This window comes from Ailuropoda melanoleuca, chromosome 4 (assembly GCF_002007445.2).
Source record: "Ailuropoda melanoleuca isolate Jingjing chromosome 4, ASM200744v2, whole genome shotgun sequence".
Classification (NCBI taxonomy): domain Eukaryota; kingdom Metazoa; phylum Chordata; class Mammalia; order Carnivora; family Ursidae; genus Ailuropoda; species Ailuropoda melanoleuca.
The window spans coordinates 49,563,537-49,579,701 of NC_048221.1; the positions used below are offsets into that span (position 1 = coordinate 49,563,537).

The 16,165-nt window shown below is 45.1% G+C and overlaps 1 protein-coding gene and 1 pseudogene across 7 annotated transcripts in view; both read left to right on the top strand.

Moving 5' to 3' along the window:
- The first annotated feature begins 2,166 nt into the window (after nt 1–2,166).
- MTMR14 (myotubularin related protein 14) overlaps nt 2,167–16,165 on the top strand; it is a 47,129-nt gene continuing 33,130 nt past the window's right edge. For 4 of the 7 annotated variants that reach the window (XM_002925044.4, XM_034658719.1, XM_034658721.1 and 1 more), the window contains exons 1-3: nt 2,168–2,470; nt 4,227–4,375; nt 9,419–9,527. In XM_002925044.4, the coding sequence (XP_002925090.3) occupies nt 2,315–2,470; nt 4,227–4,375; nt 9,419–9,527 (414 nt within the window). In that variant the 5' untranslated portion in view covers nt 2,168–2,314. Of the gene's footprint in view, nt 2,471–4,226; nt 4,387–9,418; nt 9,528–16,165 lie in introns of those variants that run through there. The other 3 variants (XM_034658718.1, XM_034658720.1, XM_034658723.1) reach the window with 3 other exon arrangements.
- Nucleotides 12,826–16,163, top strand: LOC105240101 (annotated as a pseudogene).

Consider the following 16,165-nt stretch of genomic DNA (forward strand, 5'->3'; position numbering starts at 1 on the left):
GTTTGAATCATGAATATTGTTTTGTTGGTAATAATTATTACTGTCTTCCTATAAGCTACATTCTCTCGAAAGTTTTATATGCATGTGGGCAACCATTGATCATCCAACATATATCTCTCCAACTGGAATGACAACAGGGAACGGAAGAACATAACCAGTTCCAAGGATACAATCCTCATATCATCTCTTGTGAATACTATACTGAGACCTTAAGAGACAATGGTAACCGAGAGTCATGCTAATACTGAATTTTTTTTAATCAAACCATTCAAGAGGATGATCAAAAAGGGGGAATGGGTGAAATAAATTTTTAGCCTCAAGATAGAGCCATTCCTGCCTATCAGGTTAACAAACTGAAACTCAGGTAACTTGTAAATGCTCTGCTTGACCAGAAACACAGTAGGTTTGGTCAGCCAATCCCCAAACACCAAGCCTCAAAGAAGACTTCAACTCTCTCCACTGCGACCTCAAATTCTCAATTAAGTTCTTCTTTCAAGTTTATTTCTTAATTTTCAAGCAAAAGACCTTTTAGGCAAAGTCTCAGATGGTGGGAATCAAAACTACCTCCTCAAGCAATAAGGACTGCCCTAGTCAGCCAGACCCCACCCATGACAATGATTGACCACACCTTTACTGCCTTAGGTACCCACTGACCTTTGTCCCACATTTTCCTTATATAAACTTGGAAGTATTTTTGGCATTTCGGAGAGTCTTTGAGATGCTAGTCGGCTGTCTTCCTTGTGTTGGCCTCACTGAAATAAATTCCTCTCTTGTTTCACTACCATTTGTTGCTCTGCCTTTGGATTTTGTCAGCAGCGAGTGGCTGAACCTAGTCTGTTTGGGACCTCCAGAGTCTGGTGCTCTTGTGTCCCTATGCCCTCCCAACAAGCCAACTCTGGGCTCTACACTTACTTCCTTGTTCCTTATTTATTTTTGATTTTTTTCTCTTCCTTGTCCCTAATTCTTTATCCAATAAAAGTTTCCTGTCTCCTGCCACCCTTGGGACCAGAGACTGCCTACTTCGGGAGAAATTAAGTAGTTTGTTTTTATTACCTGTTAAAAAGAAACAATAGACCGCAAATGGACTCACTTTTGCTAAGCACCATCAAGACTTAAAACCTAACCTAGTTGCAATTTCAGCCTCTCCCAGGATTGTAGTCTTAAACCAATTATTTGGGAATTTCCTGATCAGCACTAGTGAGGTAATCTGCACTTTAATAAGACCCCCTGTCTTCCCCTAAAGAAAGGTAAACTGATGAATGATCAACTCTTTTAACTTCCCTGTCACACCTTCCGACTATAAAATCCTTCCATTTTGTAGTTCCCCAGAGCTCCTTTCTACTTGCTACCTGGGATGCTGCTGGGTTCATGAATAGTTGATTAAAGCCAAATTTACTTGAATTTTGTTAACACACCCAAATTGTGTTTTTTTAAAAATCATTTTGTAACACTACTACTCTGTTAGAGATAAACACTGAAATATTCATAGATGAAATGATGAGACTTGCTTTAAAATTAATCTACTGGGTGGGGGAAAGACCGATTAAACAAGATAGAATGGCATATGTTGATTATTGTTGAAATTGACTAATGGATACATGAGGGGATCATTATACTATTCTCTCCAGTTCTGTGAATGTTTGAAATGTTCCATTAACAAAAAAAGAAAAATATGGTGCTTTTCAATCACAGAATTTCAACACTGTCATGACTCCCCTTTCCTTCTTTGATGACACGGATCGACTACAGGAGCACTATAATCATAAGGACGTTGTGAGGAACAGTGTAAACAAAAAGTGCCTTATAAAATGCTGTTTTATTTTTACTTACTATTATTACTATGATTGCCAACACTAATTAGTTGCCTGCGAGCGTTCCCTCCTCCTCTCCCTGTAATGGTTTATTCCACTCTTCCTCCGGTTATTTCCCATAGTTCCTTCCTCCTACTTCCCGCACTAACACCCCTCCCGCATCCCCAATGGTTTAGCCCGGCTTCCCCAGGGGAAACCCCGAGGGGCGGAGCCAGAGTTAACTGCTAGCGGCCCCGGCTCCCTCTCCCTAGACCTTTTGGATCGCTCCACATTTGGGGGTGGGCCGGTAATCACGGGGTAGGGCGCGAGTCCCGGGCTCCGATTGGTCAGCACCGAAGTAAACATCCGGCAGAGTGGGGCGGGGCCGGAAGTGGAAAGGGAAGGCGGTGGCTGAGGCTGTTCGGGAGGTTGCGGACTCGGAGTTGGTGGCTCCAGGTGCGATGGGCAGGGCTGAGGCGCGCTGAGGGGGTCGGCGAGTGCTGAAGAGGACGCGGGGCTGGGCCATGGCGGGTGCTAGGGCCGCCGCCGCCGCCTCGGCGGGGCCGTCGGCTTCTTCGGGCAACCCGCCGCCGCAGGAGCCGGGGCTCGGGGAGCTGCTGGAGGAGTTCTCCCGGACTCAGTACCGGGCCAAGGACTGCAGCGGGACGGGCGGCTCTAAGGTGAGTTTGGAGGTGTAAAGAGCACAAAGAGAACTCCTTGGCTTGAACAGTTAGAGAAGAAAGGCGGAGGTCAGGGGTGAGAGGAAGGAGAGGGAAGTTCCCAGGGTCTGGACCCGGAGAGTTAAGGGTCGGGTTCAAAAACCGAAAAAGGAAGAACTGGGGTCAGAGTGAGCCAAGGAAGGACGTCCTTTGGCTTGAGACAAGGCGTTTGGGGGTCAAGGATCAGAGCTGAGGGACCATGTTCAGACATGAGAGAGGGGAAGCTGAGGAGGGTTATTCCCGTGCATCAGGTATGGGTACAAAAGCCCCCCCCCCCAGAAGTCTAGAGGATTGCTCCAGATCAGAGGTCAGAATGGAACCAAGATAGGGACCGAGTGTGTTCCTTCCTTCTACAGCCTTAGTGTCACTTTAGACTAGGCCCATCCCTTTCCTTCCCCTATAGATTAGGAAAACAGCCCACACTCCCCCTATTCCTTTATCAAAAGCAAGTCTCAGTTCTTCTTTTTTCTACCCTTGGGATTCCCTTCAGTCTCCTTATTGCCAGACCTGGAAGGCATCCAGCCTGGTAGGGCCATTCCCATCCTAGGCACTGTTTGGCAATCAAATGGGAATCTTGTGGATCCTCCTGTCTCTTATTCCCCATGTGCTTTTGGCAGGTTTAGCATCAGGCTTTCCAGTGGGATTCTGTTCCATTCTGGGCCACAAAACTCTGGTTTGACTGCAGGGGTTACTTGCTGGAACGTACTGCAGTTGGTATCCTGCTACTCTCTGGAGTAACCTAGGAAAGACCAGTAATGATGGGATTTCCCCACTCTCCAACCAACCAAGTGGTTTTCAGAGCTTAGCCTGAGGACCACCTGTTTCAGCATTGTCTGGGATGCTTGTTAAAAATAAAGGTTCCTTGATCCCATCCAGTTCTACTGAGTCAGAATTTCTGGGGTGGGAACCTGGAATTTGCATTTTTTAATAGGCTTCTTAATGATACTCATGCATCTTAAAGTTTGAGAATTCCTACTTTAAGCCACTATGAGTTTTTTCCTCTCCATTGTTCTTTTGAGTGGCTGTGGAGGGTCAGTGGTTTGCTGAGCCCCTCTTCCATCTTACACCCCTGAAGATTAGGGTTGTCTTAAGTTATACCTGACTTTCACTGCAGCTGACCTTAAAGCCTCTCCAGGCTTCCTGATATCTTGTAGACTTCTGAAGGTATTACACGTCTTATGCCTTTTTTCTAGTGGACCTTTCCCTGAACTGTGAACTAAACAAGAGCAATTTTAAGGGGAGTTCATCCTTTTATTTGATAAATAAATGGAGTGTGAGGAGACAGCCTTGTTTGCAGCTTTTACTCGTTACACTAACTAGAGTGTCTAGGTACTTGTCTGTGACTAGAGAGTGGGGAGTAATCTGGAGCCAGGGGAAGATAATGGATTAATGTTAAAGTGATCTAGAGCAAGAGTTCTTAATATTTTATGGATTGTGGACCGCCTTGAAAATCTAACGAAAATTGTAGCCCTTTCCTTCAAATGCTTGTTTCACTGCAACACTGAGGGGTTCAGAGACCTCCCAAAACATACCGCATATAGATTAATGAAATATACATCTAGGGCCTGTGTCCCAGCAAAGTGTCTCTTCCTGGCATTGAATAATAATCACAGAGGCACATGTCATTCCCAGTGACCTCTGCAGGTCACGAACTGCTTAATTCTCATATTCAGAATCCCAGAATCTTCTTTACGCTCAAGTCTCCTCCTCTGTGCAGGTTGAGCGCATTGAGAAGAGATGTCTGGAGCTGTTTGGCCGAGACTACTGTTACAGTGTGATCCAAAATGTGAATGGGGATATCTGTGGCCACTACCCCCAGCACATCGTGTTCCTGGAGTATGAAAGTTCTGAGAAGGAGAAAGACACGTGAGCATCATGTAACTGTCCGGGGAGGCTCTGACAGTTCATCTCCAGAGTCAGGAAGTCGGCAACTGGGCGGGGAACTGGCTGGGGTAGACTCACTTTCCCCAGGTGTGAAACCTTATCGGCCTCTTCGTTTCATTCAGGGTTTGATAGGTTAGATTGAAAAAGTAGCCTGGCATAGAATGAGCGGTAGGAAGTCACAATCCTGGACTTCTGTTTCTCCCCCACCTTAGGGCTCACTGACCTAAGACGGTTTACTTCACTCCTCACCATTCTGAACCTTAGTGTCCTTTTTTTCTTTCTTTCTTTCTTTCTCTCTTTCTTTCTTTCTTTCTTTCTTTCTTTCTTTCTTTCTTTCTTTTTTTTTTTAAGATAGTGGGGGTGGGAGCTATGCTGTGTTGTTGACATTCTTAAGGGAACTTAGCCATTTTGTAGGGCTTAAGAGCCTGAGGTCTGGAGTCAAACTGCTTGAGTTTACACGCTGGCTGTGTAAGTGTTTTGGGCATATTATGTAATCTCTTTGTCTCTTGGTTTTTTCATTGTTAAGTCTCTATCTCTGTTCAGGAAAATGGCTAGTGCAATCCCAGATAGGTGGAGTTGTTACAAGCCTGGCATGTTTATTGTAAGAATTAGAAATAAGAGCTACCATTTATTGAGGGCCTAGCAAGGCCTGAGTGCTTTCTTTGGGTAACAACAGGTCATATATAAGCATATATAAAGCGCTCGGCACAGGATATAACCCAAAGGTAGTCAGTAAATGGTGGCAGTTGTTTGACACTAATAAATCATCACAGCATGGAGGCTCCAGGAAATGCTTTATGTTGATTTCAAAGTTTGTTCCCTTGTCTCCATGCTTGCCGCTGCTTTTAAGAGAATCCAGAAGCTGTTGTCCACAGTATCTGTGAAAGCATGGCCCTGTAGATGCGGTATTATGATGAGTGCGGCTGGCCCTCACTACTGAAGTGTGCCCCTTAGGAACTGGCTAGAGACTCTGAATCTCTGGATCCAAAGCCACTGAATCAAAATCACAGCCTGACAAGAAGCCCTAGTGATTCGGTTTAAGAAGCACCGCTGCAGACAAACCAGGGAGAATGGTTAATTCTGCCTGAAGTGTGTGTGTGTTTAGGAAGGGCCCGTGGTAGAGTCCTCTTCAGCTGGAACTGGAAGGATGAGTAGCAGTCCTGACATGTCCTAAAAGACCAGTTTGTATATGGTCTTGATCATCAGGCCAAGGAGTGTGGACATGTGGTGTTAGTGGTTTTATTGTGCTGGTCTCCCGAGCACTGATTGAAATCACAGATTTTAGGGCCCCTGAATCAGAATTTCCAGAATCTACATTCTTAGGGAGCTCTCTAGATGAGTCTTACCGTACAGTATAGGCTGAGGACCACTGCTGTAGGCCACAGGGAGCCAGAGAAGGCTTTGAAGCAGGGGAATAACCAGGTGAGAGGAGTGTAAGGACTAAGCCTCAGGTTCCTTATCTGTAAAGTGTAGTTTCTAGTAAGTGTGCCATCTCATGAGGTTGTGGTGGGGTTCACTGAGAAAAACAAAGGTATTAGAAAAACAGATTGTATGTGGATCACAGAAATTATATCATATTCTCAGTCATATAAATTAAGAACTCCAGGGATCTCTGACCCTAAAGATTTGGGCTTTGTTATGGCTCCGTTATATATGGTTTCTATCTCTTCCTAATTTCTCCCAGAATTGGGTAGACTCAACATCTCTAAGCCCTTAGCTAATGTTTCTCAACAAGATCTCTTTTTTCCTTGCCCTTCTCTCCACCCTCTTCAGCGCTTGCTGATGGTTTTACCTTGGTGACCCGATGGCATTCTGATATTAAGCTCAGCTGTAGTCGAGATGGTGCTGCTTCAGTGAGACTATGAGCGAATCACCTACACTTTTAGTGACAACACAAAATCTGACTCAGTAGGTCTGGAGTGGGGCCCGAGCTTGTGCATTTTCTCACGAGCTCCCAGGTGATGCCATCCCACCCTGTAGTAGAAGTACATTAAGGAACTTAGTCTTGGTTGCCCCACAGAAGTTTTTCCTGGAAGTGCTGATGCAGTAGAGCCCTTAAAGAAGGAGAAACGAATGTTTACCTAGGGCCTACTGTTTGGCAGGTGTTAGGGTTTTACACACTAGCTCCCTCAAGTCCTGCAGCTGCCCAGTAAAGTAGGTGGTACTTCCATTGTACCGAAGAAAAAGTGAGAACCCAGGGAAGTAACTTGCCTTTCCTGAAGATCACAGAAGGAGTAAGCAGGTTGGGTTTAAAATCCGGGTCTTCCTCACTCTGCTCTGTGCGCCTGTCTGCCTTTTCTTTCTGTCACCATCACAGTTCTTCCACCAGCAGGGTCACACCTTCTAGGCCAGGGCCACGGTGGTATATTCATCACCCTAGAGGAGTTTTTGAACTTTGTTTTTACTTTTTACTTCCTGTAAGGCCTTGAAGTAATTCTGAGTGAGCAGTGCCTTTCAATTGAAGAGAAAAGAGTATATGTGTGTTAGGTGGGAACAGAACTTTTTGCTTCTTTACATACCTGGCTTTGGTGTTAATAGGACACTAATTAGACCGCATTACACGGGGTAGAACTGGATTCAGGAAGTGGTTTAGTTTGGTTAATTCACGTCCACAGTCTAGGCCATCATCTGGGAGTAGAAGTCTGGATAGGGATCTCTGAGCAGCCAAGGCATGTGTTTGTCAACAGGCATCCATTGAGCTGTTGCCATGCGGCAGTCCCCAGGGATCCAGTTGGAAGCCCTACCAGATAGATGAAGTCCCTACCATTAGGTCTTTTGGGTAACACAGCCCAGTAAATAAGCAATGACCATGTAACAAGAACCAGAATTAGGGAAGTACAGATGAGGCGCTGGGGGATAGTGGTTAATTTCTGCACCTAATTCCAGGGGTTGAGGGGTCCCCCATACCACCAATTCTCGGATACCAGCTGGGTGTCCTATGATTAGGCTCAATTCTGACACTGTTTACCCAGAGATAGCATCAGATTCCACAGGTTAATAGCTCAGTCCCGCAAGACAAACAAATACACAAGTCTACGTTTATTCATTCAAATCTGAGTATCATGTGCCAGACACAGCTTAGTGCTTAGCACTGTAAGAAAAAGATCCTAAGGCCAAGAGATGATAAAAATAAAAACAGGAACTACTGAGAATGGAAGCTGTATTGGTTCTTTGAGTAGGGGAACTAGCAAAATAAACCACCAGCTAGCCTAACCAGAAAAAGTATGCCTGCTTCTACGTTAAGAGACTGCCCAGAGCCCCCAAGAGGGAAATACTGGCATGTTTTCCATCTTGGTTTTATGGAGTTTGCCGAATGGAAGCTCTCAGCCTGGGAGAATCAAACACAGTTTCAAGGCATTTAGAACTCAAGGGAGCTGCTGGTGTGATTAAGTGAGATCCTGTTGCAATAGATGGTGCTGACCAGGTCTATGAAAATGGCCTGGGGCCACCAAAAGCGAGAGGAAGACTACTGTGGACAGTATAGTATGTGTACTCTGTTTCATATTCTCCTGGCATCTGAGTTGAATTAGGAGATTATTTTGTACTGAGGTGCCTTTTTATTTCATAGAGAAACTGAGTGAGGGGAAGTGGTAGAACTTGGTTTTCAGTGAGCCATGGACTTTCTAGGGCATTGCTGGGTAGCAGTACCACCCTACAGGCACCTTAAAGAGGCACCCCAGCCTCTTCAAGTTTGCCATTCTTCCTGTCATCAAAAAAGAAAAAAAAAATTGACTACGAAAGTAGCATCTTAAATCAGATCTCACAGAAAAATACACCATGGGAAGTGTTAAGTTCTGTTCTTTTAACCTCTTGTTCTCTTTCCAAGATCATCAAACTATGGGTCCAGGTTTTCATTTGAAAACCTCTTTCTAACTTTAGTTTCAGACCCCACTTGATAGCAGTTATATTTTTAATAATTGTGTCTTGCAAATATATCTGTGAAGACTACTGAGAAATCAGCAGTATTTTTAAAAGACTTTTATTAATCCCAACAGCATCCAGGTAGACTTAAAAAGTTACCACAGGTGTGTAGGAGTTGCTGAATTTACTCATTTGGAAACAATTATTTGTATGCATTTGCTGTGCAAGATCACGTGGATGCCTAGGAGGATTAGGATGTAGAAGGAATTAAATGCCTTCTAGGACTTGACCTGGAACCTCTACCTTATATGGAGGGAACATAGAGTGTTTTCCCTCCCTTCTGCTCATTTAATCTACATAGCTTCCCACTCTTTTAACTTTCCTGCCTCTCCTTTCTCGTGCAACCAGAAGCTCTGCCTGGCTGATTTGGAGTATTTTGCTCAGGATTGGTAGGTGAGTCTATAAGAAGAGACCCCGTTTTTAGGGTCTACTGATTGCATTATGGCTTTGCCTTGCTGGTGCTCATCTCTAAACCTGACTCTTTCATGTTCTGGAAGCTCCCTTACCAAACCTTGTGGATTAACTACTGTATTTCTCCTTGCCACAAACAGCTGCTTTTTTTACCTCCTTTGCTCCAGCATTTTCTGCCTCGTTTGCTGTTTGGACTGTTAAAGATAGTTGGAATGTTGATGAAATATCAGAAGCTTATCACCATGTGAAATATGAACCTTCTTCTTAGCCTGCCCCCTGAAAGGTCACAAAAATGGCCCTATGATTTCCATAGGGTCCCCACGGCACCTATTGTCTTACTCTGGGAGTAAAAAAAATGTACACCCCAGATATAATCAGCATCCAGTTTGCTATGTGTATTTCCGTATTTTATGTACCAGGTCTTCAAAGTAGCTCACTTGTTTTTTCATTTAAGGGTTCTAAAATCAGGATGACTTAAATTTTATTACGTATAATATAGCATTTTTTTTCTTTTCCTGAAAAGCTTAACATATCCACGATCTAGAGTTTAGGGATTAAAGCATTTACCAAATGTCAAATACGTATTCACTCACACAGTTGCAGACCTCACATGGGGTCTCTGTAAACACACATACACATAAACAAAATGCCCAGTTAGAAGCTAGCCTGACCTGCCTCTTGCCTATGCCTTAGGTTTCAGAGCACTGTGCAAGTGAGCAAGTTGCAAGACCTCGTCAACCGTAGCAAGACGGCCAGGTGCAGAGGACGGTTTGTCTGTCCAGTGATCCTGTTCAAGGGCAAGGTAAGAATACACCATAGCCTCACTCCTTGAGACCCTCTTCTGAGGTAGCTGGCTTAATGCAAAGTGTATGTTCATCTTGTTCTTGGCATTTGCCAGCCAAGTGTTGGGTGATAACTGGGTGCCTGGTGCTGTGCAAAGTAGGCCAGAGAAACAGACCAATTTTTTATACCACCTTCCAGGGGAGTCTATGTAAGGAAGGGATAGTCACACCAGAGTATCCTACCCTGTGTTCTCTCTCTCTCTCTTTTTTTAAAGATTATTTAAGAGTGAGTGAGCACAAGCAAGGGGAGCAGCAGACAGAGGGAGAGGCAGACTCACTGGGATCATGGCCTGAGAGGAAGGCAGATGCTTAACCGACTGTGCCAGCCAGGCATCCCACTCACCTTGTGTTCTGGAGCCAGACTGCATAGGTTCAGATCTTGGCCCTGTTACTTCCTGCCTATACAAGGCCTCAGTGTCCTCCTCTATAAAATGGGAATAATAATCATGCATACATCAAAGGTTTATGGACTAGATTAGGCCAAGTAAGTTAATACATTGTTGTTTGTTCATTCTTTCAGTCCTATAATTTACTGAGTGTTTACTGAATGTGTATTATGTTTCAGGCCTTAAGATATCAGTGTGTAGACAAAAATCCTTACCCTCATGGAGCTTATACTTTAGTGACGTTCACTAACTTGGCTCCCCAGTGTGGTTTCATTTACCTATCTTTCTATAATCCTTTGATGTAATTGGTGTTCCCATTTTGCAGATGAAACAAAGTGATTAAGTAACTTTGCCAAGTTTACCAAAAGAGCTGGGATTTGAACTGAACCTGGAGTTCCCTCAGGCTACCACACTGAAATTTAGGGTCCTCTGGTGTGGTGTAAGAGGAGCTCAGACAGCAGTGTGGAGTGACTCACCAGTGGCCTAATTAAGTGAGCAGGCCGTGGCTTGAGAGCACTGGAGGGAAAACAGAATGCTAGCTGGCAGACAGGTGGGAGGGTGTTCCTAGCAGGTGGTGCAACATGGGAAAAGGCATGGAGACAGGAACTGGAGGGGCCAGGACACCTCCCTGACTGGAGTGGAAGGTGCATGCCAGGCTAGAGGATGGAAGGGATTGATTGCAGGAGGCCGAATGCTGACCAGGGTGCTTACATTTGCCAGGAGAGCAGTGTGATTTTCGAGCAGGGAAATACAGGAGGAAAGTAGTGTTTTCAGGAGGATTAGTCTGGGAGGAGCAGACAAAAGTCGAAAGTCGGGAGAGCCTGGAGGAGGGGAGGGGAGCAGATGCAGTCTCTCTCTTCACTTGGCAGATACAGTCCCGGTGGCTTGCAGAGTCCAGCTGCGGTTACCCAGTGTGGGTGGTCCAGCGCCCGCTGGGGCAGTGAGGAGAGGAGGAGGGATGTGAGGCCTGTTTGGGCCCCTTTGTACCTTCTTTTCATAAAATGCAAGAAGGGCAGATGTGAAAGGGGAGTTAAGAAAGGGGACTTGAATGAAGGCTTCCTTGGAGAGGTTGATTTTAGGGAAAAGCTTGTATGGAAGCTCCCGAGGTTGATGATCTTATAGCTTTCTGTTCCCCCTCCCCCTTTGGGAAGTTGTCATTGTCCTGCAAGTTACTGGAACTCCAGGTTAAAGACCACTGTTCTATGGAGCATAGTGCTTGTCACTAGAAATTCCATAGGTAATACTCAAACCGGTGTTTGCCAAAGTGTGTTCCATAGAACAGTAGGTTAAGGATATGCTTGTGAAAAGCATTCCCTGTCCGTGAATGAGAAATTCTGCGTACCTGAGTTGGCCTGACCACCAGGCTTCACGTTCATAAAGTCCATTGGTACGTGTACATTGATATAACAAAGGCTCTGAGATGTCTTGTAGCAGAGAGACCTGTGTAGCTTTGTCAGGTCTGCTGTGTCTCACTCCTTTGTCTGTACATCATAAGTAAGAAACTTTCCTGAACGTGTTTGAGAAGTGCCTCACTGAACAGCTGAATAAGTAGGGTTGCTAAATGGCAGATTGTTTGCACTTACAGACTAGGCAGGCCTGTGACAAAAGAGCCCTAAGCCACCTGATGTCAGAGAAAGACCAGTGAGTTAGAAGGATTATTCTGAGGAGTCCTTCACATTCATTAATGTTTATGAGGGCTTTGCCATTAACCTGCTTTCTTCTTTTACACCTCTTGTCCAGGCAGCATGATACCATTTCATACCCTTTGGCTTCCCCTGACACAGTCGGTGTTCACTCAGTTTTTACCTCCCTACATGTGCTTCATTCTAATTGTGTCTTTGAATGTCTGTCATTTCCTCTCTGCTGTAGTCCCTTTGAGGACAGGGGCCTTGTCTGACTGTTGTTCTCCCAGTACCTAGCAAAGTATCCACTTGGCTTAGAAGTGGAAGCTCAGCTCCTGCTTTTGGATAAAGCAATAGGGGCCCTGTACTAGTGTCTGGGGTGACAGAGATGAATAAGGTGGTCCTTGTCCTCATGGAGCTCAGTGAGTGGCAAACAAGTGAACAGGCAACAGAGAGGGAGATTAGGAGAGGTAGGAGAACATGTGTTGTGAAATGGGGATCTCATTCTCAGCTGTGTGGCACCAGCAGGCACTTGGTAACTAGTGCAGTGATGGCGGTGTTTATTACCAATACTTCAGAGACAATACCTCTGCTAGGTTGGGGAAGGCAGGTGTGTTAGGAAGTGCTTCCTTCAAAACTCAGGTCAGTGTGGCTAGTGCAACTGAGGAACTAAATGTTTGATGTTATTGCAGTTAATTTATAGCCGACACACGTGGAATTTTTTTGTTAAATACAACTGTATTTGGGGTCAGGGCTACTTTTCCCTTTAAATGCTAAAAGTAAAGAGGCACCTGGATGGCTCAGTCAGTACACCATGCGATTCAGGGTCATGAGTTCGAACCCCAGGCTGGGCATAGATATTACTTAATTAAAAAAAAAAATTTCTAATTAGTAAAAAAAAAAAAAAACTAAAAGGAAAGGATTCTAGTTGAGATGTGCTGAAAGTATAAAATACGGTTCGAATTTTAAAGATTTAGTACAGAAAATATAAAATATTAATGATTTTTAAAGTGAGTATATGTTGGCATAATATTTGAGATATCATTGAGTTAAATAAAATATCAAAAATTTTTTTAAAAACTCAGTTCAGGGGTGCCTGGGTGGCTCAGTTGTTAAGCGTCTGCTTTCAGCTCAGGGCGTGATCCCGGGGTCCTGGGATCGAGCCCCATATCGGGCTCCCTGCTCTGCTGGGAGCCTGCTTCTTCTTCTCCCACTCCCCCTGCTTGTGTTCCCTCTCTCGCTGGCTGTCTCTCTCTGTCAAATGAATAAATAAAATCTTAAAAAAAAAAAAACCAAAAAAACCTCAGTTCAAGCATGTAAGGGTAAGATGTTCTCCTTGCCATTTTTCTCCCCCAACACTTGTATCTGGCTTTTAGACAATTAAAATTGGGACAAGTCATCTTTCTCTGTGTTTGCTCCCTTAAGAGATAGGGAGTAAAGGTCTGACACTTCATCTGTGTGTCAAAGGTGGTTACCAGATAAGCAAATCCTGCAGAGCGCTGGTCCTCATGCAGAATTAGAGGTTGCTTACAATGAGGTAAATAGAGAGCATCCACAGTGCATCCCGCTTTGTCAGTCAGAAGCTAAGCTTAGAGTGCGGAAGTGTTGGAGTTTATGGTGCTAAGGTGCTAGGTGATGGGGTTATGAGGCTAAGGAGCAGGGGTCGGGAGACAGAGTCTGCCGTACAGTACAGCCTCCACCAGGTACCCCCTGAGGACCTTCCTTCAGAGGAGGTTAGTGCCTCGCGTGGGGAGTTAGCCAGCTTGCCCGCTCTTTTCACTCTGGTGAGCCTTCTGGACCCACGTCTCGCTGCCTGACTTATCCAAAGAGGCAAGGGCGGATCTAAGGGATCTGAGAGAACTGGGACAGAAGGAGGTATCTGAACCTAGGAGAGAGTTCAAGAAACGATTTCAAAACTCAAGAGCCAAAGACAGTGTGTGTCTCTGCTCTGAAAAGATAACAATCAACAACAACAAAAATGCAAAGAAGAGTGAGATTTGGTGTTAGCAACTTAGGTGATGGGGAAGGGTGGGCACGATAACACACTCCAGTCAAACTCAAACAAGCTTTCCCAGGCGGCTGCTGAAGATGATGGAGGGCAGTCCTGGTGCTCAATGGCAGAGGCTATCTCCTGGGCTGCCGGGCATCCATCATGGTCAACTGGGTGCAGCTTCGCTTGAAGTCATGTGCTGTGAGGGCGTCAACATTTCTGGCAATTTCTACAGAAACAAGTTGAAGTAGCTGGCCTTTTTCTGCAAGTGGATGCACAGCAAGCCATCCTGTGGCCCTTACCACTTCTGAGTGCCCAGCCGCATCTTTTGGCAGACAGTGCGAGGCCTGCTACCCCCTCAAGACCCAGCAGGGCCAGGCTGCCCTGGACCGCCTCAAGGGATCCTGCCACCCTATGACAAGAAAAAGCAGGTGGTAGTTCTTGCTGTTCTCAAGGTTGTGTGTGAAGCTTACACGCTTACCTTGGGTTCCTGGCTCATTAGGTTGGCTGGAAGTGCAGGACAGTAGCAGCCACCCTGGAGGACAAGAGGAAGGAGAAGGCTGAGATCCATTTACTCGAAGAAAAAGCTGCTCATGAGGCTACAGAAACAGGATGAAAAGAACCTGGAGAAGAAAATTGATAAATACACAGAAGTCGTCTAAGACCCACAGACCCCTTGTCTGGGCCCAGTAAAATTGACTGTTTATTTCTGGGGTGGGGGACCTCAAAATGAGCCGAATGCCCCCTATGCTCTTGCTGTCAGGAATCAGACCTCCCCACTTAACGTGAGAGTTTTTCTGGTACTAACCCTGCGGATTGACACTTCCCTGCTACAGTTTTCCACTTCCCTGCTCCCCATTATTGGGGTGGTCCCCTTAGAGCAGCTCTTAGCAGCGGCTAGAGGTGGGTCCATGGTAGAACTTGGGAGAGTCCAGGAACCTCTAAAATGTAAGTTAACTGTGGTGTATACGTTTTTTTCTGGAGATAGTTGATCATTTTCATTAGATTTTCAAATGCTTTTGGACCCAGAGAAAAATTAAGCAGCCCCCACCAGGGTGCATCCTGCTCAGGCCAGCAGGAATCCCAGCCCATATCTTTCATCACAAACTGCCGGGACAGCCTTCCCATGAATCTCTTCTTGTCCCCAGCCCTGAAAAAACACCACACCCTGCCTTCGGTTGTATCTAGGTTGTTTTTCTATTACCTGCCCCCTCCCCCAGGCTGTCACTACCTTAAGAGAGCTGGAAGGTGACCTGGTGATGCCCACCCATACCCCTTTCCTGTAGCTACAAAACTTGTCTCTCCCATTATCTAACAGGTAGAGAAGAAAAAGAAGCCCTCAGGCAGTATTTTGCAGTCTTTCAGGGACCTGCTTTACATTGTCAGTCTGTATGACCCATTCAGAAATGAACTTCACCCCTCTCTGTCATGTAGCTGCCCTTCTCTCTAATATAAACTCCCAGCCACCTCACTGTCACCTCTATCCTTTAGCTAAACTCTGGATCAGTTGGCTTACTCATTACCACCTATCTCCTCCCATGCCCCCAACCCTACTGGATCTCATCACAGTTTAATAAAAGATACAGCCTTAAAATTAAATTTTGAAGTTCAGTCCAGTTGCCTCGTTTCTAGGATTCTAGCTCTCAAGGTGATCTTTAAGTAATGAGGAAAAGAGTAAAAAAAAAAAAAAATAAGCAGTTACAGCTACTACATTTCCTTGATCAAGAGAAAAGAGATGTAATTTCAACAACAAAAACCCAAACGTTTCTCTCTTAATTGACCCACCAGCTTCAGAGGTTGCCCACCCCTGTGCTAAACAGTTCCAAATGATTGTAAGCACACAGGCTTTGGAGGTAGGTGGGTCTAGATGAAACCTCAGCTTACACCTCCTGGTCTGACCTTACACATCACTTCACCTTCCTGTGCCTTCTGTGAAGCAGCAACGATGCATGCCACCTGCCACATCTACCTCATGGGCTCACTGTGCCACACCCAGCACATATATGTGGACAGTAATATCGAATCCTACACACACACACACGTGTGTCAGCCCCTAAATCTGTCCGTTACTCTTAGTAGCACTCTGGCGCCTCTTGTTTGGGAGAGATGTTCCCTTGACAAGGTGCAGATTAAAAATTCTAGACATACTTCAGAGTGACTGCTGTGGCCTGGATGCTGGGAAAATTTTGGGGAGTGCTCCTGGACCCAGAAGCTGGGCCTGGAAGAATCTGCAGAGTCTTAGGTGTTCCTTCAACTGTGCACACTTGAGAAAACCAACTTGACCGTTGGCCAGAGGGTACAAACTTGAGGCTCTAATGTACAGCAGCGTGATTATAGTTATTAATATTGTATTATATGCTTGAAAGTTGCAAAGAGGTGATCCTAAATGTTTTCACCACATAAAAGAAATGGTAATTGTGTGACATGATAGAGCTGTTAGCTTATGCGATGGTGGTAATGATTTTACAGTCTGTAAGTGTATCAAATCAGCATGTTGTAAACCTTAAACTTATACAATATTGTATGTCAATTATATCCCAGTAAAGCTGGGAAAAACAACAGAAAACTCTCAGAAAGGCATCTGAAAATGCTGTTTTTCT